Genomic DNA, 25,037 nt, shown 5'->3' on the forward strand with positions numbered 1-25,037 from the left:
TAATGAGCACCCCTGGTATACAGTTTGTGTGTGGGTGTGTGTAGGTGTTTGTGTGTTTGTGAACCCAGGAAAACTAGGTGCATCCCTTGATTGGTTGACAGCAAACAGGAAAAAACATTTTTGACCCCTTAAAACTCCCAGTGAAGTCCCACTGAAGCTGTCAGATAATGGTCCTGAAGGAAGATGAGGAGAAAAACATCTTGTTTCATCTTGTCCTTCTTTGTTCATGGAGGCATTATAGCGAGATCACTCACAAATCTTCTACCTACAGGTTCATGTGCCAAGCATTTTCTTCTGAAGATCCACAGGATTTTTAAAAGTTTTTTTCAGACTTTTCCTTCTTCTGTCACCAAACTGATCATTCTGTTCATCAGCTGTGCGTTTGCAGTGGTCAGCCCCTCTAAGCCAGTCAGAAATGACTTCCTGTTCACTTAAGAATAAATATTTATGAAGGACCTCTGAGGTTTTAAGTCAATGCTCCATTTCTGTGTGAGGATGAACACAAGGAGACATGAAATGATGCTTAAAAAACTCTGCTCCATATTTCCTGTGCCATGGCTCCACCCACTGTGGTGCTGCCCCACCTCCTCGTGACCAACCTTTGGGTCCACCCCTGCAGGCGTCCCAGGTCAGAAAAAAGTCATCTTGACTTCTGTTGCATTTAGGCAGCACTGTCACCCCAGTCAGTGCTCGAACTGTGCACGAGACACATGGTCTGCCACGTGCACCGTCACCTACTTCTTCACGTGCACAAGGCACATCCACCATCATGTTCACTGCCATGTGCTCTATCACATGCATGCTTCTATAAAACAGAATCTGGATCACAGGTTTATGCTGCAGACTTTGACTCTGACCCGGATGATAAAACAACCTGAGAAGAAACTAACTCCAGAAACTTTTCTGCTGCTTCAAGTTCTGCAGTAGAGAACCTACTTTCCTGGTTCTCCAGGATCCCTGCTATGGCTGATCACACTTTCTGCACTCCACAAATGATAAATGCGGTTTTTCCTCTCTGCCTTCATGCTGTCGCGATCGTGTGGATTTTGTGTTTCAAATCAAACCTCCAGAGTTTAGTATCAGCTTCATCATCTCATCTCTGACAGGAATCGATAATCCAGGGGACCCAAATCCACTTTAGAAAATCTTTAAATTTAGAGAATCTAAATTAATTTAGAATAATCCAGGGCACTACAGAGTAACTTGTGTCACTGTAATTTATAGAAATACAAATATAACCTATACTAATCTAGAGTAAATTTGAACATTGAATATTAATGTAAAATAAGGTAAAAGTAACTCAGAATTATCCAATATAACCCAGAGTGGGACAGAATGATCTAATATAGTAATATAGTGCCTGATTTATGGAATATTTTAGTCTTATTTCTGGGATTTCTGTGTAAAAATGAAATCTGACGTCTTTCCTGCTGGTAACAGAGTCGATACCTGTCAGAGGTCATGATGATGAGGTGAGCTCTGAAAGCTAAAATGCAGCTATGTTCTGCTGTGACTGTTTCTGTTCTGCTGCTGGCTAAACCCGCTTCTCCATCTGTGCCCCGTGAACCAACCCGGCTCCACTTTTCCGGGGAATTGTGGGATTCGTAGGTCCTGCAGGTTAGAGCCAACGTTTGATCGCTGTGAAGCACAGATTGTGGTTCAAACTTTCTGCTGATCTTATTCTGATTTTGATTGGGGGTGTGGAGTAATACTCTTTGTGCACACACACACACCGCTTTCCGTTTTGCAGAATCATCCCTATTTCATTATTTCTCATTTGTTTTATTTCAGCATGAACTCCTGTCTTAACAATTGAATGCTCCTGCATCACACACTGCTTAAACATGAAGTTTGAGTCAGAAATGTTGGAAGAGGTCAGATTCTCTCATCTTTTGCATCTTAAGGTCTACCTGGACCCGAAGGTCCCCGTGGGCTCCCAGGAGGTGGTGGTGTCAAAGGTGAAAAGGGCTTTCCTGGTTCTCCTGGCCAGCCAGGCTTCCCTGGACAGAAGGGTGATCCTGGTACTCCAGGATTTCCGGTGAGTTTGTCTGTCGCATCAGACTGAAAGGTTCTTTTTTTGCTCAGAGATTTAAAGCAGATCCTGATATAACCACCTTCTTCTGCTTTTCATAAGGGCTCCCCTGGAAGTAGTGGTCTTCCTGGTTTGAAAGGAGACTCTGGAGTGCCTGGTGTTCCAGGTTTTCCTGGTTGGTGGATAATTTTTTACTTTAACTTATGATTGTTTAAGTAAGCCAAACTAAGAACTATTTCTTGTTTTATTTCCAGGACCAAAAGGCGACCAGGGTCCACAGGGTCCCAGTGGCTTTCCTGGAGATCCTGGGAATCTGGGACCACCCGGTGAGTTTACACCTCGGCTTTTAGCTGAAAATGAGTCCGTTCTTGTTGATGTTTCACTGGGCAATACAGACTTTACAACATTCAATCTTCCACCAGGTCCACCTGGTGATCCGGCTGTACAACCCCCTCCTGGCTTTGTGAAGGGAGTGCGAGGGCCCCCTGGTCCCCCCGGCAGTCCTGGTCCTAAAGGCCAGACTGGGACTCCAGGTCAAAATGGAGAGCCAGGTGGGTGAATCAGGACTGGAATAAACTGATTGAAGTTTAGTCATGTGTTTAGAGAACAAAAGAGATGCTTTGAAAACCACTTGAGGCTTAATCATTCCTGTTGTTTGTTCTTGTTTTTTTTTCCAGAAATGGTTAGATGCAAACAGTCAAATGTTTTGACTGTTTTTACAGATTTATTTTGAGGTTGTTTTTTTTTAATTATTTCTAACAGAGCTTAGGAGTGTGGAAGGAGCTGGAACTTCTTCCACTTTGGAGAGGTGAAGGAGAACTTCCTTCAGGTTGAAAGAAGGTTTTGCAGTTTTTAAAGCATCCAGTTCCTCACTTTATGGCTTTTAAGATCTTTGCCCCTGTTGAACACACAGATTATGCTCCATCCTAATCAGGATGTGGGGGTGCTCTCTGTAGCCCCCCCTGTTGGTACGGACCTCATGGTCCTTCACAGGACCACACAGACCCACGCTCACCAGTTAACCTAAAGCTAGGGACACATCAGGCAAATGCCGTGTGAACGTGCCGTAATAGTTATGCCTTAGACTGTGGGTAAAAAGCTGGAGATCCACACAAAAGGACCAATCCGGGATTCAAACTGGGAGCCTTTGGCAGGAACCTCCTACCTTGTAGAGGCAGCACCTTTTAAAGCCTTATTTCAGACAGTAAAGTTAAGGTCTGGTGTGTTTGGGGGAAACAAATAAGACACATGGTTGGGTTTACTGAAGATGCTAGTTTAGACCTGCGGATGGTGCTGTTGCATTGCTTGAAGAGAATACCCAGGGAGGGGGAGGAAAACCCAGAAAGATGAAGCAGGAGGTGCAGGTGGGGAGTGTATTGAAGGACAGTGGGCAGGACTGCTGTTATTTGAAGTCCATTAAAGGTTCATTATTCCTTGCCTTTCAGCTGAATTTATTTAAAGTTTTTGTCCCCAATACAACACTTAAAAGACCAAATTAAGCTAGAGCAGGTGTTTCCTCCTCCCCCCAGGTCCCCCAGGTGATCCAGGTGATCCCGGTCTGGACGGTCCTCCCGGTTTCAACGGCCCACCTGGCCTGAAGGGAGACCTTGGACCTCCCGGGCAGCCTGGTGAGTGAAGCAGAGCCACCTGTCTAAACACCTCAGCTCAGAGACCTTATCAGGGATTTCTACCTGCAGGCCTGCCGGGCAGACCTGGTCCTCAAGGTGCAGATGGCCCACAGGGTCCCAGCGGTCCTCCAGGCTCAGCGTCGGCCCATGGCTTCCTCATCACTCGACACAGCCAGGCTCAAGAGGTGCCCTACTGCCCTGACGGCACCAACCTGATCTATGACGGCTACTCACTGCTGTACGTTCAGGGCAACGAGCGCGCTCACGGGCAGGACCTCGGTATGCTGGCTCGCTCCGTCTGCCCCAGGAAACCTGAAGTCAAACTACAGCAGACTCATACATGATTTCTCTTTCAGGCACAGCCGGCAGCTGCCTGCGCAGGTTCAGCACCATGCCCTTCATGTTCTGCAACATCAACAACGTCTGCAACTTTGCTTCCCGCAACGACTACTCCTACTGGCTGTCCACCCCCAACGAAATGCCCATGTCCCCCGTCACAGGAGAAACCATCAAGCCTCACATTAGCAGGTTACTGCAGCAGCAGCACAGCAGAGCGGCTCTGTATGTATCCAGACATGTGAACAGGTTAATGTCTGTGCAGGTGTTCAGTGTGTGAAGCTCCGGCTATGGTGATCGCCATCCACAGCCAGACCATCCAGATCCCTGAGTGTCCTCAGAGCTGGCAGACGCTGTGGATAGGATATTCCTTCATGATGGTACGCTGGAGTTAGCCTGTTCTGCCATTAAAATGTGCAAGCACTTCCTGAGGTTCCATCCACAGCTCCATAATGTAGAAGTGTCTCCTTCTTAGTGTCTCTCATCTACTTGTTTGTGACCCCCCCTCTTTTCTCAGCACACCAGTGCAGGTGCAGAGGGCTCCGGTCAGGCTCTGGCCTCCCCTGGCTCCTGCCTGGAGAGTTTCCGGAGCTCCCCCTTCATAGAGTGCCACGGAAGAGGAACGTGCAACTACTACGGGAACTCCTACAGTTTCTGGCTGGCCACCGTGGACTTTTCAGAGATGTTCAGGTGAGCATGAGCACACTAGGGATGCCACAATTCACTTTCTCTACAATTTAGTTCAAACCTCGATTTTTGGGTCACAGTTTTGTTTCAGTTCAATTAATGATTTACCTATTGCAAAACAAGAAAAAACAAAAATCAAAAACTTAATTTGCTAAAAGTAAGAAGACCTTACCGGCACCTTTCAGATGATTTATACTAAACCTGTTTTAAAAACTGTATCTTAAGAAAGAAAAAAGACCTTTGTTTTAAGAAAAAGGTCTTATTTTCTGTCTTGCAAGATCTGTTGTTTTTAGCCAGCCCGCTACCCTCTTAGGTGGGTAGTCGTCTCCTCTCAGACGTCTGTGAGTCAGTAAAACATGACGAAGAGTATCCCTCCTCTTCACTTGCAGAAAGCCCGAGCCGGAGACGCTGAAGGCGGGGAACCTGCGTTCGCGCATCAGCCGGTGTGCAGTCTGCATGAAGAGGACGTCGTAAGCGGACAGTTCGCTCCGCCCTGAGCAAAGACAGTCGGATGGTATGATGGAGGACACGACGGGGGCACATCCACCGCCCCCCCCCACCTGCTGACATGATGCTGAGGTGGAATTCCAAAAATGGCTCGTCTTCCAGAACAACAATGGTGCTACTGTGCAACACAGCTTCAATTGATCCTGAAGACTGAGTGAACAGACCTTCTTACAGATAACCTCGGTCTCTAACAAGTACCTCAGAATGAAAAGAACCCCCCCCCCCCAACATGGTGCCATGATGGACGTTTGACCACAAATCCCTCTTTTTGTTTTGTCTTTGATGAGGAGCAAACGATCTCCACGGTTACTAAACCGCACTTTGACTTCCCAACATCAGGATGACAGACGCACTGACGAGACCGCTTGCTGCTTCCTCATCCCTGTGCTCTTCTTTCTTTTTTTATGTTAGTGTTATTGATGCCCCCCCCCCGCCCATCTCCCCACCTGTTAACATACGCTCATCTGTGAGAAGATCTCGTGTACAGGATGTAAAACTCCTCGCCTTAGCTCAGAGGTAGACAAAGCTCTTTGCTGTGACAATTGTATTTAGCTCACACACACATGCACGCACACACAAGCACATTCTCTGTCAGACATGGACTCATTATTGTACAGAGCTTTCATGAATGAAACAGTATTTTATATATAAAACTATAGATATGAAAAAAAGGCAAAAATATTAAGTGTATTTGGCGTGGTGGGGGGGGTTGTGTATTTCATTATAGTTGACCACACAGAGCCATCAAATCAACTGCAGTCACTTATAATTCGTTCTTTTTGAAGAGAACAGATGCTGAACCTCATGTGGCGGGCGGGGGGCGGGGGGTGGGGGCACAAAAGCGTGCATGGAGTGAAATCTGGAGCTTAGTGTTCAGGTTTGCTCAGGTGAACTAACAGAGGCACTCTGTACTGCTTGAGGGGGGAGATATGTTTTTTATTTCTTAGCAAAAATGCTCTTATGCTATCTAATACTGTCTGACTGGGAGGGGGGGGTCTAAAACTGTTTTGTTTCTGCTTTGTTTTCATGTTACTCCGAAGTTGTTATAAACTTTTCAGACTGAAATAAATATCATGTCCATCATGTCTATTGTGAGAGCGTGAACGGCGTCAATTTACTCCACACCCCAACCCCCACCCAAAAAAAAGAAACGTTCATTTTTATTGGATTTGATTCTGCATTTAGAGCAGAAAGTACTGTACTTGAGTATGGACCATGTATGTGTAGTGTAGGACATATACTGATTACTTATTCAGACGTAATTACAACTTTTTAGGTTTATAACATATAGATAATATATAAAAAGTAAACTGCCTGACTTTTAGTATAGAGTAAGCATACTTGTAGCATACCTAAATAGACTACTTTCTGCTAAGGGGAACAGTCTTTGAGGATTTTCAAAGGTCTTCCTGGTAACATTTATCCCTTGTGCTATCTTAGATGACCCCACCCTAACATTGACATTACATTTCATGTAATCCATGGACACTAGTGAAAATCACAAATCATTGAAGAAAAAAGGTTCAGAGCACTGTCTAGTGGGTCTAGATCAGTGTTTTTCAACCAGTGTGCCGCGGCACACTAGTGTGCCGTGGGAGATGGTCAAGTGTGCCGTGGGAAATTGCCCTCATTAACTGATCTAACAACATTTCCCATCTCCAGGATTTCAGCTCTCTGTTCATCCAAACAGGCCCTGATAAAAAACTGAGGAGTTAGGAATATAAAAGATCGTAAAATACTTTTTCTTTGCGTTTATTTTATTTTATTAAAGACATTTTGATAAGAATGACGCGATTCAGCTGCACCTTCGGCTGTATTTTGGAAAATTCCCGTCCCTTTACTGTCTCCACCAATCATTCCTGGGGGGCTTGATCACATGTCATCGGTCTGACCAATCAGAAGTGGTTAAAGTCTTCACTTCCGTGTCCCGATTTAGCTCGTAAGGTCGCTCAGTTCTAACAAAAATACCAGCTAAAGCTCGTCTTTAGCGGTGTAGCTTTCCACAGAATCCGGTATCAGACCGTGGAACAAGTGAACAAAACGATGAAGCTCCAAAAAGCGATCTTCGGCCGTTTTATGCACTACATCTCCCATGATGCATTGGGTTGTGAGAGTGACAGCGCACAAGGAAATCTGTTGTTAAACGTCTTGAAACCAAAGAACACACTTCAAACTGTTTTTAAATCTTCTAACGTAACTTTTATTGCATCTTTTAGAGAGAAAAAACAGCTGCAGTTTACAGCTTTTTCTGACACAATTATCTCAAAAATGCATGTGAGATTGTGGAGGGACTGTAGATCAATACAGACTATGAGTTTCTCCTTTTTTTTTTTTAATTTTTGGATGCTGATGTGCCGCGGGATTTTTTTTAAGGTTAAAGTGTGCCGTGGCTCAGAAAAGGTTGACAAACACTGGTCTAGATGATCCAACTCCCAACGTTAAAGTGCCTAGAATAGCACAAGGGTTACAACCATCTCACCTCCCTCCAGCAGAGCATCTGCATGTGCAGGTTCCTCATAGATGGAGCTTCGGCTTCAATGAGTCAAACTTCATTTCATTGGTAAAATAAAGACATGGACCAGCATTTCCCTCTGAGTTCATCCTTGACCGTCTGCATTCCTGAAGAACCGAGTTCTGATGATTGAGCGGAACCCTGGTTATTTCAGGAGACATCCACATGTGATCAGATTAATTTTAAAAAAAAGTTTGAAACTGTCCAGATTTTCCTTGAAGCTGCAGTAGTTTTTTTAAACTCCAAAAACTGTAACATGAAAGAAATCTTAAGACGTTCCTGCATGTTTGTTCCAGATTAGACAAAGACAAGAAACCAAGAAGAGACGGGAACAGAGCGTTTACATGAACACATTTTATTGCAATAGCTCTATCCAAAGCAAAAGTTTAGATAAATATAAACACTATGCAGATGGCCTCTTGCCCCCCCCTCCCTCCATGATGAAACCAAACAGAAAAATCAGGAACAGAATGGGGCAGAGCTTAACCAGGACAGGGAGAGGCAATGACTCCTTATTTACATGTTTCTGAAAGTACCGAACAAAATAAAAAAATTTAAAATAAAAACATAAGCAGCCCCCGACAAAGAAAAAAAAACGGAAACCATACCTTCACACAGCAGCCAAACCCGACCAGAGCCTGACAGGAACAGAGAAAGGGACAGGCCTTTAGTGGGGGCCTGCCCCTATTGTGGGAGGGGCTATTATGGAGCCGACGCCCACAGAAGTCTCACTGGGGGGAGGGGGCAGGGGTTCCTGACCGCTCTGGATTAAGTGAAATTCTGGATTATCTGAGAGGAGAACTAGGACCATCTGGGCCAAAAGTACAGCAATTTGATGTAAACGTATCAGACAGAACATTAGCAGCCTGATTCTGAACAGGTTTTGGTACCATAGTGTCCGGACCTAGATTTGGGGTGTCCCCCCCCCACCGTGTTCTGATTCCATCCCCGCTGAGCACCATCAGAGGCTTAAGTAGAACATTCAGTACTTTCTGTACCATCAGTCAATTAGGAAAAGGACCCCCCCCCCAGTACCTGCAGTCACAAATAACTGACCAACGTACCGCAGCTGTTGTGTGTGGGAGGGGGGGGGGGAATAAATAGAAAAATAAAAGTTTCTTTACATTGAAATGAAAACCATGAATATGAAGAGCTCTAAGAAAATGAATGCATCAAAGACTGAAAGCCTTTGCTCAACATCCCTTTTTGTTAGGGGGGGGGGTGTCAAATAAAAAACGATTTGCAATTATACTAACCGCCCCCCGGTCTCACCCACAAGTCTGATGGTTGTTAACAGTAGGGGGGCTTTAAAATCAGAACTAAAGAAAAACACTAAAAAAGAAATGAACAGCAAACATTCCACCATCTCGACGAGGCAGCACGTTCTCCGTGGGAGGGAGGGGGGGGGGGCAGAGGTCACTGGCGAGGCGAGGATGACGAAGGCGGGATCGGAGGTCCCAGTGATGGCCGGAGGGAGGTGGAGCATACAGCGCCCCCTGTGGCTCAGTCTGAGAAACAAAGAGAGAAGAGGTTAACAGCAGGCTCGGGGCATTGTGTAGGGGGAGGCTTCCTAACCCTATCCAGGTGGGGGCTCTCGAGCAGATCACAGATGACTATTAAAACATGAACCACAAGCTTGACAGCTTGTGGATGCTGGATGGCGGCGCACAGTGTTGCAGCGGCTCGGTGCTTCTATAGTCAGTGCTTAGTCAGTGCTTTGTTTTGCTTTGTTTTTGCGGTTTTTACGGTTTCTTCGCGTATTTTTGTTTGTGTTACTTTTGTCTGTTCCGTGTACACCATGGGAGTTAGCAACATCTACAGCCGCCTAGATCTCCTTAAAATAGGAGTCTGTTGCGACCGGAATATCGCAGCCGAGTTTGTCAGCTCGCAAAAGATTCCGGTGGACATAGCGAGGGACCCCGGCTCCAGGTGGCTCACAACCCCCGCGGTAAGGAAGCGAAGGCGGAGGGACAGGAAGCAAAAGAGAGGTTGCAGAGCCGGAGCACTTGCCAGGCTAAGGAGACGGCCACAGAGACCACCGCTTCCCAGCCTTTTTTTTGACGAACGCCAGATCACTCGTCAACAAGATGGATGAACTAAGGCTACGGATTGTGAACAACAAGATCTTGAAGGACAGTTGCATTTTGTTGATCACAGAGACCTGGCTCCATCCTCTCATCCCGGACTCTGCTATCCAGCTAGCAGGCTATACCGCTAAGCGCCATGACCGGACGAAGGACTCCGGGAAGAGCAGAGGAGGGGGGTTGTGTGTTTATGTCAACAACAACTGGTGTACAAACACCAAGACTGTAGACAATCACTGCTCTTCGGACCTGGAGTATGTGACTGTCAGATGCAGGCCCATCTATCTCCCGAGGGAGTTTACTGTGGTCATGGTTACTGCTGTTTACATTCCACCAGACGCTAATGTTAACTCAGCTATCGGACATTCACATGACAGCATTAGCAGGCAGCAGAGCAGGTATCCTGACGCTGTGCACATCATAGCAGGGGATTTCAACCACGTGGACTTAAAGCCAGTGCTTCCTAACCTTCACCAGCATGTTAAGTGCACCACCAGAGAAGCTAAGACTCTGGATAAGGTTTACACAAACATTAAGCTAGGCTTCAGGGATAGACCACTACCTCACCTGGGCCAGTCTGATCACCTGTCCCTGCTCCTAATTCCTGCATATAACCCCCTTAAGAAAACTGCTCCCACCATTAAGAAAACAGTAAAAATATGGCCTGATGGGGCCTCTCAGCAGCTGCAGGACTGTTTCGAGAGGACCAACTGGGACGTCTTTGAACATCCAGACCTGGAGGTGTTCACAGACAGTGTGCTGTGTTACATTAAGAACTGCATAGACACTGTTACGGTGGACAAGCACATTAGGGTGTACCCCAACAGAAAGCCCTGGATGAACCGGGAGGTCCAGCAGCTGCTGAGGGAGAGGAACACTGCCTTCAGGTCTGGCGATAGGGTTCTTTACAGCTCAACCCGAGCCAACCTGAAGAGAGGCATCAAGAAGGCCAAAATGGATTACAAAAGGAGGATTGAAGGCTGGTTGGACAGCAACAACAGCAGGGAGGTGTGGAAGGGGGTCCAGCATCTTACCAACTACAGGACCACCCCTCGTGCTGCCGAAGCTGACTCCTCGCTGGCAGAGGAGCTGAATCTCTTATTCACTCGCTTCGAGGTAGAAAACTCGGACACACCCACACGTCCCCACCCAGTGGCACACAGCAGCCTCAGCTTCACCGTGAAGGAGCAAGAGGTGAGGAGCATACTGAAGACCGTCAACCCCAGGAAAGCTGCTGGACCCGATGGTGTCTCTGGACGCGTTCTGAAGGACTGCGCGGACCAGCTGGCTGGAGTCCTTACCAGGATTTTCAACCAGTCTCTTGCCCAGTCTACTGTCCCAACATGCCTGACGTCCTCCATTATAGTCCCCCTGCCCAAGAAAACACACATCACCAGTCTCAATGACTACCGGCCAGTTGCACTCACCCCAGTGGTGATGAAGTGCTTTGAAAAACTGGTACGGAGTCACATGACATCACTACTTCCAACATCCCTGGACCCACACCAGTTTGCGTACAGGGCAAGGAAATCCACAGAGGACGCCATAGTCACAGCCCTCCACACTGCATTGTCCCACCTGGAGAAACAGGGGAGCTATGTGCGGATGCTCTTTGTGGATTACAGCTCTGCGTTTAACACCATTCTCCCTCACAAACTGGTGAATAAACTGACGGAACTAGGACTTCCACACTCCACCTGCTCTTGGATCAAGAGCTTTCTTACTGATCGCAGTCAGAGAGTGAGAGTGGGCCCACACACATCCAAGGCCCTCACACTCAGTACTGGCTCCCCACAGGGCTGCGTGCTAAGCCCCCTGCTCTACACCCTGTACACCCATGACTGCATTCCTGCTCACCACAGCAACACCACTGTCAAATTCGCAGATGATACAACAGTGGTGGGACTCATTTCGGGGGGAGATGAGTCTGCTTATAGAGACGAGGTGGATCAGTTGACGATGTGGAGTAGGGAGAACAATCTGCTCCTCAATACCAAAAAGACCAAGGAGGTCATTATTGACTTCAGGAGGAAGAAAACCACTGTTCCTCCACTGTTTATCAGCGGGGTCTGTGTGGAGAGAGTGGCAGACTTCCGCTTTTTGGGGGTCCACATAGAGGAGGATCTGACCTGGGGAGTAAACACCTCTGAGCTGCTAAAAAAGGCCCAACAGAGACTGCACTTCCTAAGGGTGCTTAGGAAGAACAACATCTCCCAGAGATTGCTGGTGTCCTTTTATCGATGCTCCATTGAGAGCATCCTCACGTACTGTGTTTGTGTGTGGTTCAGCAGATGCACAGTGGCTCAGAGGAAAGCTCTCCAGAGGGTCATTAACACGGCACAGAGGATCACCGGCTGCCCTCTCCTCCCTCTGGAAGAACTCCACAGCTCGCGCTGCCTCAAAAAAGCCCAGGAGATTCTTAAGGACACTTCACACCCTGGACGCTCCCTCTTTGAACTGTTGCCATCAGGGAGAAGGTTCAGGTCAATCAAAACAAGGACTGACAGATTCAAGGAAAGTTTTTATCCCATAGCAATAACTACATTAAACGCTGTAAAGAACAAGCCATAAATGGAAATATGACAGAAATGTCCAAGCATGTGTGGGTTATGTCTGCTGTATTTTATATTGTTTTTATACTATTTATTGTGATTTTATTTTTTACTATTTGACTATTTTTGCACCTTAATCTCGTTGTACAATGTTGCGATGACAATAAAGACTATCTATCTATCTAATGGTCAGACAACAAACCTGGTACATCCTGACTTCTGACATCTATGGCCCGGAATGACCCGGGCAGTGGAGCTGGGTTATTCCAGCAGAGCCAGGCTTTGTCAGACTCAACAATGAGACACAAAGGGGGGGAACAGCAGTGATGGGGGGGCTGGAATGCAGCTCCTGTCTGTCTGCCACGGGTCAGATAAACCCGCCGACCCTCAGGGACAGGTACTGCAGGACACGAGCGTGCGCGTTTCCACGCTGACGCATTAACTGACCCGCTTTCTGAAGGATCTGTGACATGTCAAGGATCTGACCCTGATTCTAATTACATGTGGACCCCCCTGTCGCTGGGGGGGCTCGTGTGATGGGGATGCAATGGATCAGGACGACGACTCGTCTGGTAAAAACACTTTTCTTTTTTGTTCCTCTCATTTTTCCTTCCCCGTTTACAGAGGGATTTTAATGACACGTTTTTGTTCAAAGCTGGATTTCCCTTTCATTTGAAGCTTTTTGTTAAATGAACAAATCCAGGCGGATCCATCATCTCCCTAATGGTTCCTGATATTTTGGGTTCTCTAATGTGTTTTTGATCAGCTGACTTTCAATCAAACTCTGCATCCTCACATCTCCATGGCTCTAAACCAGGACAATTGCAGATGCTCATGTCAGCTTCTGCCTCAAAGTCTCCTTCAGAGGAGGAGGAGCTCCATGTCAGAGGAGGAGGAGCTCCATGTCAGAGGAGGAGGAGCTTCATGTCAGAGGAGGAGGAGCTTCATGTCAGAGGAGGAGGAGCTTCATGTCAGAGGAGGAGGAGCTTCATGTCAGAGGAGGAGGAGCTTCATGTCAGAGGAGGAGGAAATTCATGTCAGAGTCTCTGAGTGTCTCCAGAAACATCTCTGAAGCTGCTGCTGGCTTATTTCTAAGGAGAAGCCAAATTTATCATCACTGAGAATTTACATCTTTAGGCATCGTCTGACCTACAGCCATTGACTGTACATTAGAAATGGACTGAGCGACCCCTCCCCCCTGGTGTTCCAAACAGGAAGTACCCGCTGCCTCCAAGGATTAGAAATCCCATAGACTTCTATAGAGAAATAAACAGCTATTACTCAGTTTGTGTCAGAATAACCATTCTAGCTATTTTTTTAACATCTTCTTGCAAATCCAATTTTTTTTGCATGATATCCTTTTTCTATAGTGCAAGTTATTTCAGTTATAAACCGACTAATCAGGTTTCCTCAACAAAAGTAGGTGGTCTCATGACAAACGATTGAGGCCTTAGACAGATTTCGTATAGCCCACCTTCAAGTGGTAGGGGTGTGGCCTTCTAACAAGCTCACTCCTGACTGGCCAGAGTGGTTTCTACAGGCGACATCACACTCAGTCCAATTCTCTTACAGTCAATTCCTACAACTTTATTTAAACTGTAAATAGTTCACAAACACAGGAAGAACACATTGGATGAAAATGTGTGATGCACATACACATCAAATGACAAACCCAAGACGCACACAAACACAAAAAACAAAAACAGACATACATGTTACAGAAACACAGTTACTCAAAACAGAGTAGTTACTCACAGTTACTCACACAGACACACACTAGGGGGGTATTCCAAAAAGCAGGTTGTGTGAGTTACCACGGTAAGTTTGAGGCTAAGGAAGTTGATAAGCTTTCAGTTCCAGAAATGGAGATATGTTTCAGGGTATGTCAAGTTGCCATAACAACTCGTGCTCTGAACATAACCTGATCTGGAGCAGGTTTAGTTGAAGGTTAGTTTGTTTTCCGAGAGGTGAAGCAGCATGGCGTGTCCATTAGAAGATGATTTAGTGGATGAAGAAGCTCAGATAATACTTTTTCCACTGTGAGAGGGTGATAAGAACATGTATGGATGTTGGAAAGATAAACTTTTTTACTTTGATCTAACTTAATTATTTGCTTCAGTTAAGATAAATATTTTTTTAGTTCATTCAGCTTAAAAATAACACGTAGTATCAGACAGTTATTTTACTTTCATTTAAATTATTTCAATTAAGTAGGTGTAACTTTGGTGCTGCTGTTAGATTGGCACCGCAAGGAATCGTGGGATACCATTCCCTTAGCCTGTCTGGAAGGATTTAGGTACAAGTGTAGGTTTTTGTCTAAATGTGTTTAGTTGTTTAGCTTAATTTAGCAGCCCTAGTGCAACATCGTGGCATGAGAACTTAAGTTAAAGTCAGATTCATGATAATTAAATGCATAGTATATTTTGGAAATTGACACTGTAATATTTATTTTAATGTTAAAAAAATGAGAAAATCTCCAGCCTCTAACTTAGACAGAGTTCAAGAACTACAATAAATTAAGATGGAAAAACATTTAATTGAATTGGAGTAATATGACATTTAGTTAGATAAATATGTAAATGTGAATTGTATAAACAATTATTGAGTTGGATAGACTTAAGAAATTAGGTTGAATAAATTTAACTCAATTACTTGTTACCAATTGTATTCATTCATTTCAGTTTTACAAGTTGTACATATACATCACAATGTAACTGGAAATAAGATCAGAAACTCTTTTTTTTGATGATGCAGCCGTATTACTTTATTGATGGGCGTATAATCTTCATTCGCCGTCATTAAAATCCCAGACTCCGTCTCACTGAAGTATAGCGTTCTCTTTATTTCTCCACGCGTTTCCATGGTCACTCCGGAAATCGGCCATCTATTGAGAATGTCTTTATGTACCTCCTGTGCACGAGCATTAACCCAGGGTTACCAAGTCGAGCGTAATTACGCTAACTCATATCCGGTCTTTTGGAACCGACATACCCCAAGTAAGCAAGTTCAGGCGGATTTCAGCCAGAGTTCAGGCTTAAAGTCAGGGTAGTTTAAACATGCTTCCTGGAATACCCCCCTGGATACATGCACAACCACACAGACACAAACATGAGCAAACACACAATCCACTTGCACAGACACACACACAAATTAACACGGCAACACATAAACAAGCACACATACATGCACAAACACTGGCAATTCCCCCAGACACACAAACAGAAACACAAACTTAAACAGAAGCATGCACACCCGTTTATACGCAAAAACATGCAAATACACACCAAAGACAAAAACAAGCGTGCACATACACACTTAGAAAAAAAAACCTGCATGCACCCAGATACACAGAATAAAACACATGCAGAGACATACGCACAAACCAAAAGCACACACTCGTGTATACACACACAAATACACATACAAACACATGAAAAAAAGACACTACCAGACACACACACAGCTGTTTACACGCGCAGAGTTTTCTGTTACGAGTGGACCCTGAATCCACTTCAGTCTGGAAATAGAGCTGTAAATTTAGAAGAGCTTTTCACCCCCATCTTATGCGCTACGTTACCCTTTCCCTCCACCAGACTTACGGGGGGGGGGGGGGGGGGGGGGGGGGGGGGGGTCCACTCATATTTTAAAGTTTGCTTCTTTGCAACTTCACTTCTCTTCAAAGAAATCAGGTTAAAGTTTGGATGTGGTGTATCAAATCAAACAAACTGGTGTGTCCCTGAATGCACCAAACATACCAGGGGTTCATTAATGATTCTCAACGGCTATGACGTCACCTACATAAATATCCAATGCATAAGGAAATGAATACCTCTAGATGAGTCATTGGGTCTCCTTCAAACTTGATCTTTCACAGAAAAAACATTGTTTTTTTATGGCCACATAAAAACATGGCCAACTTTGCTTCGGATTGAATTGGCTCAAGTTTATTCAGGTTGTCAAAGGACAAAAGGAGTTCTTTCTGAAGTTTGAGGAGTCAGGAGAAGCTTTGGAGGGGGAGTAAACAGCAGAAATGGTGCAGAGTCAGCACCTGGATCTAAACCAAGAGTGGAAGCGTCTCGGTGGAAAGGAGGCCGACCGAAACCAGACTGTCCGCTGCCAGAATGGCCATGACGGTCCCTGCTGTGCAGCAGGAGGTCCCGCAGCCTCCCATGAATGAACACGACGGTATAAAAAGCTGCGATCGTGCCGACACAAACAAAACAGGGCATGTTTTTGGGTGGCTCAGTCCATGTATGACCCAACATAAACCCTGCCTGCTCACCAAGCTGCAGGACACAACCCTCATGGGGGTGGGGGCGTGTTTGGTGCACAGTCTAAGCCCCTGCAGGCCATCACTTCCAACAGTCAATGACAAAAAGAGATTTAAAGGAAGCTTCGCAAATAAGAAAAAAGGCAGAATTGAGAAAAATCTCTAGTGGTCAGACATCAGCTGCAGAGTTCACAAAACCATTTATTCCCCAGCCAAACCAACAACTTCTTACCGTTCCTTCTCGTAACTTTTCTACATCACCAAGACCTAGTTTTTCCTTTTCATTTGTTGCCCATCATACCACATCCATTGTATCCTCTGCAACTTTGTGTTTTGAACAGACATTAAAGCAATGAAGCTAAAAAATGTGGACCCATAAAAGATGTAACCCTAAGATCCCTTAGTTAATTTCCCCGTTGTGGGATCAATAAAGTTTGATTCTATTCTTTTCAACAATTTAACCCTTTAGCTCCAGAGATGTTCCTGGAAGTAGTCTATCGCGATAGACTTTTATTTTGAAGGGTCCAAAACACTCGCCAGTTGCGAGCATTTTCCTCTATTTGGTGAGTAAAAGTTAGAGGAATAGTCGGCTCATGGCGAGTAAACGTTTGCGTGAACGTAGTCATGTGTATTTGCTCTCTTTTTGGTCAATTTCTTTCGTCCTTTTGTCTTTTGTCCTACATAGTTAGTAGTGAAATATTGTTATTTGGATTACATCGTGATATGTATCGTTATCTCCTGATATGAAAAAAAATGTGTATTGTGATACAAAGAATTCCATATCGCCGTGCCCTACTGTAAAGTGTTGCATACCATGATTTTTGTTCTACACTAGGGCTGCACGATATGAGGAAAACATGCGATATGCGATATCCGTGATCAATATTGCGATGACGATATAACTTGCAATAAATAAACAAATAGCAAAAACAACCAAAACATTTCCATTTCACTGCAAAAGTTTAATTTAGATAATAGTCAAAATACCTTAAATTAGTCTCCAAATGACTTGTCTAATCAGGAGGGCAACATCTAAAATCCGATTGGTCAACAACGTGAAGGGCTCCATCTGATTGGTCAAATGCATAAAGTGATTTTTTAATATGTATTAATTAGTTCAAGTTGCCATAAGATTGTTTTTAACATTTAAGGTTTACCATTTATTGCGATTTTCACCAACTTTTTGCGATATGGATATTGCACAGCTTGAAATCGCGATAACGATAAACTTGCGATTAATTGTGCAGGCCTATTCTACACATAAAAACTTTGAGATACAGCATTTTTGTGTGCCACCAAAGACCATCCCCTCCTCTTGCAACTCGTCCACACACCCAAGATAAGGAGGAAGAGGCCTATCATGTCATGTTATGCAGTCAACTTTGAACTGTCAGTGTGTGTTTCTGTCGTCCTTCTTGTTCTAGGACATACTGAAAAGAATTTATTTCCCTCAGCATCAATAAAGTACTACTACATTGTATTTTAATGGATTGAGTTGTTGTATATAAGCTGGTTTTCTCTGATTAGAATCTGCTGGAATTACATTAATGCTGTAAATGTTTGAAGAGTTACAGAAGTCAAAAGCTCTGATGTTAAAGGGTTAAGTTGACATAAGCCTTGGGTTAAGGTTGATTTGGATTAAGTTAAAACGACTTAAGTTAACCTTCGATGAGACTAACGAGTCGACTTTATACAGGTTTGGCCTGAACTACTCGAGCTTTATTTAAAACCGGTGAACTGACGGAGGACGCCACTCACCCTTGGCAGCTGCGACTCCGTCCGTTTTGGTGAAGTCTATACTGGCATAGGCTCCGTTCTCAGGCGGAGGCACCGTTCCCTCCCCAGCTGTGTCCCCGTTGGTGCCGGTCGCTCCAGACGCCACGGCCTCCGTGTTCACCCCTTCCTCCCTTAGCTCCAAGGCGATGTAGTTGAGTCCGTTCTGGAAGCCGGCAGACGCGTTCCTGCACATTCTGCCGGATCCGGCCTCTGCGGCAGAGAAAGGGGGCGGGGCCTCTGTGGCTCCTGGTGAGTCATGGGGAGCTGGCGAGTCTCTGACCCCCTCCACAGACATCCACACACAGTCAAAGGATGCTGAGTTGGCCCATCTGGAAGCTTGTCCCCCCACCAGGTAAGACTCACAGTGGGCTGTGGGGTCAGCCTGTGAGGAGTTGGGGGGGGAGGAGCTGAGCCCTTCTCCTGCAGGGGTGGAGCTGGAAGAGAACGTCTCTGAACTGTGTCTTCTTCTGCCTTGGGGGTCAGCTCGTACCACTTTGGGCTCCGACTGCTGCGTGGGTGGCCGGTTCAGGCAGGGGGGAGAAACGGGTGAGGAGAAGGTGTGTTTGTAATGCCCCTCCATCACGCAGAGATGCTGCAGCATAGCTGTAGTGCTCTGAGCTTTCCCACCCCCACTGAGGTTAAAGGTCATGTCAGTGTAATCTTCTCCCACTGACTTCCAGTGCCCCCCATCATGCGCCCCAGGGTTACTAGCTAAAGGTCTGATATAGCTGGGGGGGTTCCAGGGGGCAACAAGGCTAGGCCTGGGCGACTGGTTCTTTCCCAGACCCCCCACCTCAACACTCATGTAGTCCTGGGGTTGGGGGGGCGAACAGCAGGGTCCAAGGGGGGTCTCTTCATCTGGGGCAGAGAGAGGATAGGCAGGAGGCTGCTGTTGGTGAGGAAACTGATCCCCAAACTCAATGTTGATGTACTCCCCAGGACTGGAAGGACCCTCAGAGTAGCTGGGGGGGGCCACTGAGGTGGAGGCTTCAGTCACCGGGAGCGGGCCGTGGAAACTCCTCCTGCCCAGAGGCAGACGTGTGGGCCTCAGGACGTGCCGCTCCGCCGGCACCGCGGTCGTGTGGTGGGCGCCGTAAGGCGGTGGGGGGTGGGAGGGGGTAGAGGTGCTAGAACCCCCCACCGCCCTTCTATCCTGTATGGACACTGGCTTGGCAGGGGGGCTCATGGGTACATACTCTCCATCCCTCTCTCTGGTGGGGGTCTTATAGGAGCGTGGGAGGGAGAAGTAGGGGCTGTAAGACTTGGGGGCTCCTTCAGGGGGGCCACCTGTGGCACTTGAGAGCCTGTGCCCGCTGCTGTAAGACATGTCCATGTACTCTCCATTCTCGCCCCCCCCACCCCTGCAGCTTCCAGTAGCAGCAGATGAACTGGAACTACTGGGAGGACTGGGTGAGGCCTGCAGCACTGAAGACGTGCAGCCCCCGCCCCCAGGGAGCATCATCATGTAGCCTTGAGCGTCTGTGGAGGCCTGCGGCTGTGTGGGTCGGTGGGGTGAACGGCTGTGAAACTGGGGGGAATGGGAGTTGTGTTGGGGGTAGGAGCTGGGTTGCATAGGCATGTAGTCAGGGGGGGTGTCCCGCGGCGATGCAGCGACGCCACACATCATGGGCATGTAGCCGCTATCCTCCTGGGCACAGAGGGGTGGGCGCTCAGCAGCAGCCTCAGTCCTGGGGAGGGTGGAGGGCCGGCTCTGCTGGCTGTGTTCTGAACAGGAGCTGTAATCAGAGCGGAGCGAGGAAGTGGAGGAGGAGGGCCCTCCCCGGAGCAGCCCGGCACCAAACGGCAGCGCCACATCCGAGCCCTCATCCAATGAGAGGTTGGTCTGGGTCATCTTCTGATAAACCGCCACACCACAGCCTCCAGTTGCCCCCCCTGCAGATCTGGAGAAAGAGTGCGTCCTCCTCCTCAGAGATGAGGAGGACAAGCGGTCGTCATCGGCTGTTGAGGTGCTCTCCTCACGGGAAGCGTCCCCCGCACCACCAAAAACATCTCGGTTCCAGCCCATGGCCATGTAATCATTAAGACAGCTCTCCTCTCTGATTGGGGGGGTGTTGCCCAGAGAGTCGGGCGTGTTACTCCTCACCCTAAAGTACCGAAAGTCCCCCGGACTGGATCCGTACTCGTCAGAAGAGTTGAAGCCCCCGTCAGACGGCGAGCCGCATATGGAGGCGCTGGATGGGCGGGTGAGCGTGTCCGACACGGAGCCATGCCCGCTGCTGGAGGACACGCTGACCGGGCTGCTGGTGGAGGGGAAGTGGGAGACAGGCAGGGAGGATGAGCGAGCGTGGTAGGAAGAGGATGTCCCGGATATGGCCTTCGTGTAGCGCCCGCTGCTGGTGCCAGAACTGCCTGTAGCCCCCCCACTTCCAGAGACGCCGCCAGTAGCGTCCTGACGCCCATGGAGGGCCCGCGTTGAGTTCAGATGCACCAGGCTCCCCGTGGCAGAGCGGAACGGCCGGTTCATGGTTCCCTCTCCCTCACTGGAGGTCCGGAAGCGATAACCGCTCGCCCCTGAGCTCTTACTGGACGGAGGGGTCCCGACCACCGACTCCGTTCTGGATCGGCGCTGCAGCCCAGTCTGGCTTGGAGGCAGGTTGCCCAGGTGGCGGCGCGTGGTGATGAAGGGCATGGGGTTGGAGCTCGAAGACTGACTCTTGCTCCTGGGCCGGAACTCTGCGAAAGCCTTGAGGGCTTTCATGGTCTCCAGGATGGTCTCGTGCATGCTCTGGGCCACAACAGAGTCATCCACCTGCATCCAGATCTCCCCGGGCCCGATAGAAGAGGAGCGGCCCACCTCGATGAAGAAGAAGCTCTCTGAATGTCCACAGCGCCGGATGTTCATCAGCTGCAGGTTGACACAGGGGTTGTCGGAGTTCAGCTTCACCAGGTGAACGGTTTTGGCAGAGAGGCACAGACGGTACACGCCGGTCAGGTTTTTGGTCTGACCTAGTCCTTTAGGTTTCACATTGACCTGCCACACCTCTTTGAACACGGTACCGGGACTGACGGTACCGTACCCATCATCCAGGTCATCAGAGTCCACATGGCCACGCTTGCCTTCACTCATCAGAGCGCTGACGGCCACGTACCAGTCCTCCTGCTCCTGCTCGCTCTCGGCCACGATGGCGAAGTACTCGTCTTTGGTGTAGAGCGCGATCAGGTATTTGTTCTTGGAGTCCGCCCGCTTGTTGACCGTGAAGCACTGGGACAGGAAGATCACTCTTTTCGGAGGGGAAGGCGCGGCCGCGGCGGCTCCGGGGGCCCCCGCAGCGTGGCGGAGGCTGCTCCGGAACTTCTTCTCGCTGTCGTAGTACTCCAGGCGGCTGGGTCCGAGCGGCCCGGCGGCTCGGAGCACGAAGAAGCGCTTGTGTCCGTGTTTCTGCTTCCTCAGGTATCCGCATTTCCGGATGTCTTCCACCGCGTCAGAGGCGCTCGCGACGTGCACGGCCGCCAACACATGGGCACCGCCGCCCGCGGGGGGCTCCTCGGCGGCGGGGAGCTGGCCGAGCGATGGGCAGGCTCTCCGGCCCGGAGACTCGGTGCTCTTCTCCCCAAAGAGATGAAACTGCGGCTCCCGGGAGGGCTGCTGCAGGCTGTGGTGGTGGGGGTGGAAACGGGAGCCGGTGCCGATTACCGGGGACGGGGGTTCCCGCACCGAGCCAGCTCCGTTGGTGACCGCGGCTCTCCTCACCGGCTCCCCCTGCGGGGCCTCCACCATCATCACGGCGCCCCCCCCTTCCGGGTGGTTCGTTAGATCCATCACAGAAACCAAAGGTCACTTTCCCAGCAGGCGAACCCGCGCAGAGCCAGACCCCATTCTTGTTTTGGGAGACGGGCTCGCGGCTCCGGCTAGGCCGGCTAATGTGAGCCGCGCGGTCCCGGTGCTGATCCGCGCTAGGTACGCTCCCGAGTCACTGAATGCGGGTTTTGTCCGTTCAGCAGCTGATCCTCCGCCTTACTTTTTCAAGAATTAAAGCCCACCGGGACCGACATGACCGCCTCGGCGAGCGTCCGTGAGCGCGGCTCAGTTAGCTCCTCTGCGGGCCACAAACATCACATGACCCATACGTCACCAAGAGAGCGGGGCGATGTAAAATACGGAGTTTTGATTGGTCCTCAGCTGTTGTCTGACAGGTCTGCGGGCCAATTCGCAGACGAGATCCACCAGTTCGTCATCAATGTAGCCCAATTAGATTTCAGAGACTTTTCACAAGTCTCCCGATGGGCGGGGCCTTGTCAGGCTTTTGTTGACTAATGCAGCGACCCCCTCTTTACATCACCACAAAGATTTAGATAGTTTAAAGCTAAATTTACGAGGCATAATACATTTAAATTAGCATTGAATATGAAAATAAATAAAATGGTTTAAAGAAGCAGAAGAACTTGTTTGTATTTGTTCCGTTATCTATGTTCTTCTTATGAGTTCAGTTATTTCAACATGTTTCTGCATGTCTATCTATGGTTCGTTCTTATATGCTTGTTACACAAATTTTAAAACAACTTTCTGCATAAATGTTTTGTACAGTTTCTGTTTCATACAGACAGTGGCCCTGTTGTGCAAATTATATCACCTTATCACTTAAGGCAAAAAATAAAAGACATTATGGTAAATGAAAAGAGGTTAAAAAAAATCAATACAGGAAACAATATTACATATTAGAAATCAAATCAAGTTTTATCCATTGCACTTTTCATGGAATCTCTCCGTACAAAATCAAACGAAAAAATTTCAGAAACATAATTAACATAATTAAACACACATTACTAAAATAAAATGTTTTGTAAAACAATAGCAATTATAAGAAATCAAAAAGAAATGGGGAATTGCTAATTTAATGATGATATCCAGTCTCACTTTCGGTTTAAATGATGGACAAACGTCATCATCAGCGATGTACCATGTAACCTACCTTTTCCAGTTACCTGTTTGGTTCATTTAAAGACCAACTCTGTTAAAAATTGTGTGGAGTTAGAGGGCATATATGAAGAAAGTTAACCTTAAACTTACCTTAAAATTAACCTTAAAACTGCATTTCTGAGTATTTCTTGATTCAAATTTTGGTGAATCAGGAGCAGACAAAAATGCAGCTGGAAAAAGCTTGTAGGTGTGACACAGCAGGCTATAGTCTGAGAGCCACTAGCTCCCTGCTCCGCTCCATTCTGATGCATCCACCTCTTTGTTTCCTCGTCTGAGCTGGTATCTGGCTCAAAACTGAACAACTGGATAGCACAGAAATCGCTTACTATTTTTGTTGTACCGCTAACAAAGCTAGCAAGAGAGCACGCAAACAGATGGATGATGGGAAGAGGGCATGCTTACCTGCATCAAATCCCGCCCACAACTCAGAGGTGAATTTCTAATGAACTACAGAAATTTGTCCTAGAACACAACACAGGTTTTTTATAATTACTATTTTGGCTAAAAATGGCATAATCATAATTAAAATATCACTTTGAAAATAAGCTTTGGAATTTTTTTTTTTAAATGATTGGAGTGGGACTTTAACAACTTGTTTTTATTTCTGGAAATTACGATTGTTTTCCAAGTGTTTTTTCTTTTTTACGGAATCCGGAAAAAGTAGGTACAATTGGGACATTGCTGGTTGGATGACGACGTTTGTCCAACATTTCAGATGCAGACATCAAGATGCATTTGAGAAAACCTCAAACGTTGAAAACAAACATCGTCATCCAATCAGTGATGTCCCATAGTACCTATCCTTTCTGGTTTCTTATTGTGTTTTTTTTTTAAATAATTCACTTGATTTCTGGCAGTTATTTTTATTTTTCTGGCATGTTTTGTTATATTTTGTTACATTTTTTTGTAATTGTGTTTTGGTTTGTAGAATTTTTATTGTGATGTTATTTTTTATGATTTGTTTTTCTTTATAATAGTTTTTGTGATCTATATGTTTTGTTGGTGTGATTTGTTGGAGTGTCGGGACCACTGTCATATAATCACATGGGAAGGGAGGGTTCCTCCAGAAGATAAACACGTGCAAAGACCTTACAGGTCTCCTGAACTCCCCTCGACCTCTCAGAACGATGCTGTGTGTGTTTTTCTGGACTCAGGAAGCCTTGTTTGCGTGAGCAGGGGGGGAGCGTAATCTAGGAAGAATACCTCCTCTGCCCTTGGGGGGTATCCATGCTCTGCTGCACTTCAGGGAATGTTCCTTCTGGATCTTCAGGCCTCTGCTTCCTTTTACATCCAACAATCCACTTGAGCCTTTTCTTAGAGAAGCTTTTATATAGAAGGAAGGGGGGGTGGGGGTGCTGGTGCAGCCAAGCCTGAGGAAATCAAACCTTTAACTTTGTGCAGAACCCCTTGTCCTTCTGGGAAGTTGAGATGACAGTGATCTTGGTATCAGTGAGAGTAAAGGGCAGGAAATAAGTGTGTGTCAATATTAGTTTGTGTGTGTTTTTTTGTTCATGTATGTGCATGTTTTATGTATGTTTGTGTTTTACAGTGTGTGTGTGTGTGTGTGTGTGGGTGTTTATCCTTTTGTGTTTGTTTTGTTTGTTTTAATGCATGTGTTTTATGTGTTAGTGATTATATGTCTCTGTGTAGTTGGTTTTGTATATCTTTATGTTTGTTTTTGTGAATCTGTCCGTGTGTGAAAAAAGTTTTTTTC

At 46.9% G+C, this 25,037-nt stretch overlaps 2 protein-coding genes across 5 annotated transcripts in view; one reads left to right on the plus strand and one right to left on the minus strand.

Annotated features, from left to right (window-relative positions):
- col4a5 (collagen type IV alpha 5 chain) overlaps positions 1-6,285 on the plus strand; it is a 62,530-nt gene extending 56,245 nt beyond the window's left edge. Inside the window, exons 40-50 of one of the 2 annotated variants that reach the window (XM_011487662.3) lie at positions 620-628; positions 1,905-2,038; positions 2,135-2,207; positions 2,287-2,358; positions 2,455-2,583; positions 3,562-3,660; positions 3,730-3,939; positions 4,017-4,188; positions 4,262-4,376; positions 4,514-4,686; positions 5,073-6,285. In XM_011487662.3, coding sequence (XP_011485964.1) covers positions 620-628; positions 1,905-2,038; positions 2,135-2,207; positions 2,287-2,358; positions 2,455-2,583; positions 3,562-3,660; positions 3,730-3,939; positions 4,017-4,188; positions 4,262-4,376; positions 4,514-4,686; positions 5,073-5,157 — 1,271 coding nt within the window. In that variant the 3' untranslated portion in view covers positions 5,158-6,285. The remainder of the gene's footprint in view (positions 1-619; positions 629-1,904; positions 2,039-2,134; positions 2,208-2,286; positions 2,359-2,454; positions 2,584-3,561; positions 3,661-3,729; positions 3,940-4,016; positions 4,189-4,261; positions 4,377-4,513; positions 4,687-5,072) is intronic. The other variant, XM_011487663.3, reaches the window with a different exon arrangement.
- A 1,756-nt stretch (positions 6,286-8,041) lies between these two features.
- Positions 8,042-22,681, minus strand: LOC101169068 (insulin receptor substrate 2-B). Of its 3 annotated transcripts, XR_002875249.1 has the most exons (3): positions 18,367-22,681; positions 10,821-11,157; positions 9,442-10,713 (listed from the first exon to the last, which is right to left on the minus strand). XR_002875249.1 is itself a non-coding variant. In XM_023965868.1 (2 exons), the coding sequence occupies exons 1-2, from the start codon at positions 22,163-22,165 to the stop codon at positions 9,206-9,208; spliced, it is 3,804 nt and encodes a 1,267-aa protein (XP_023821636.1). In that variant the 5' UTR covers positions 22,166-22,678; the 3' UTR covers positions 8,042-9,205. The 3 variants fall into 3 exon arrangements, 2 of the variants coding, with proteins under 2 accessions (XP_023821636.1, XP_023821635.1); XM_023965868.1 differs by lacking the exons at positions 9,442-10,713; positions 10,821-11,157 and adding an exon at positions 8,042-9,210 and having other exon boundaries at positions 18,367-22,678; XM_023965867.1 differs by having other exon boundaries at positions 9,442-11,157.
- Positions 22,682-25,037: the final 2,356 nt, after the last annotated feature.

This window comes from Oryzias latipes, chromosome 18, assembly GCF_002234675.1.
Source record: "Oryzias latipes chromosome 18, ASM223467v1".
Lineage (NCBI taxonomy): Eukaryota > Metazoa > Chordata > Actinopteri > Beloniformes > Adrianichthyidae > Oryzias > Oryzias latipes.

Bases quoted from the DNA above. Each gene is read 5' to 3' on its own strand.
- LOC101169068 (XM_023965867.1), bottom strand. From the start codon at position 22,165: ATGGATCTAACGAACCACCCGGAAGGGGGGGGCGCCGTGATGATGGTG.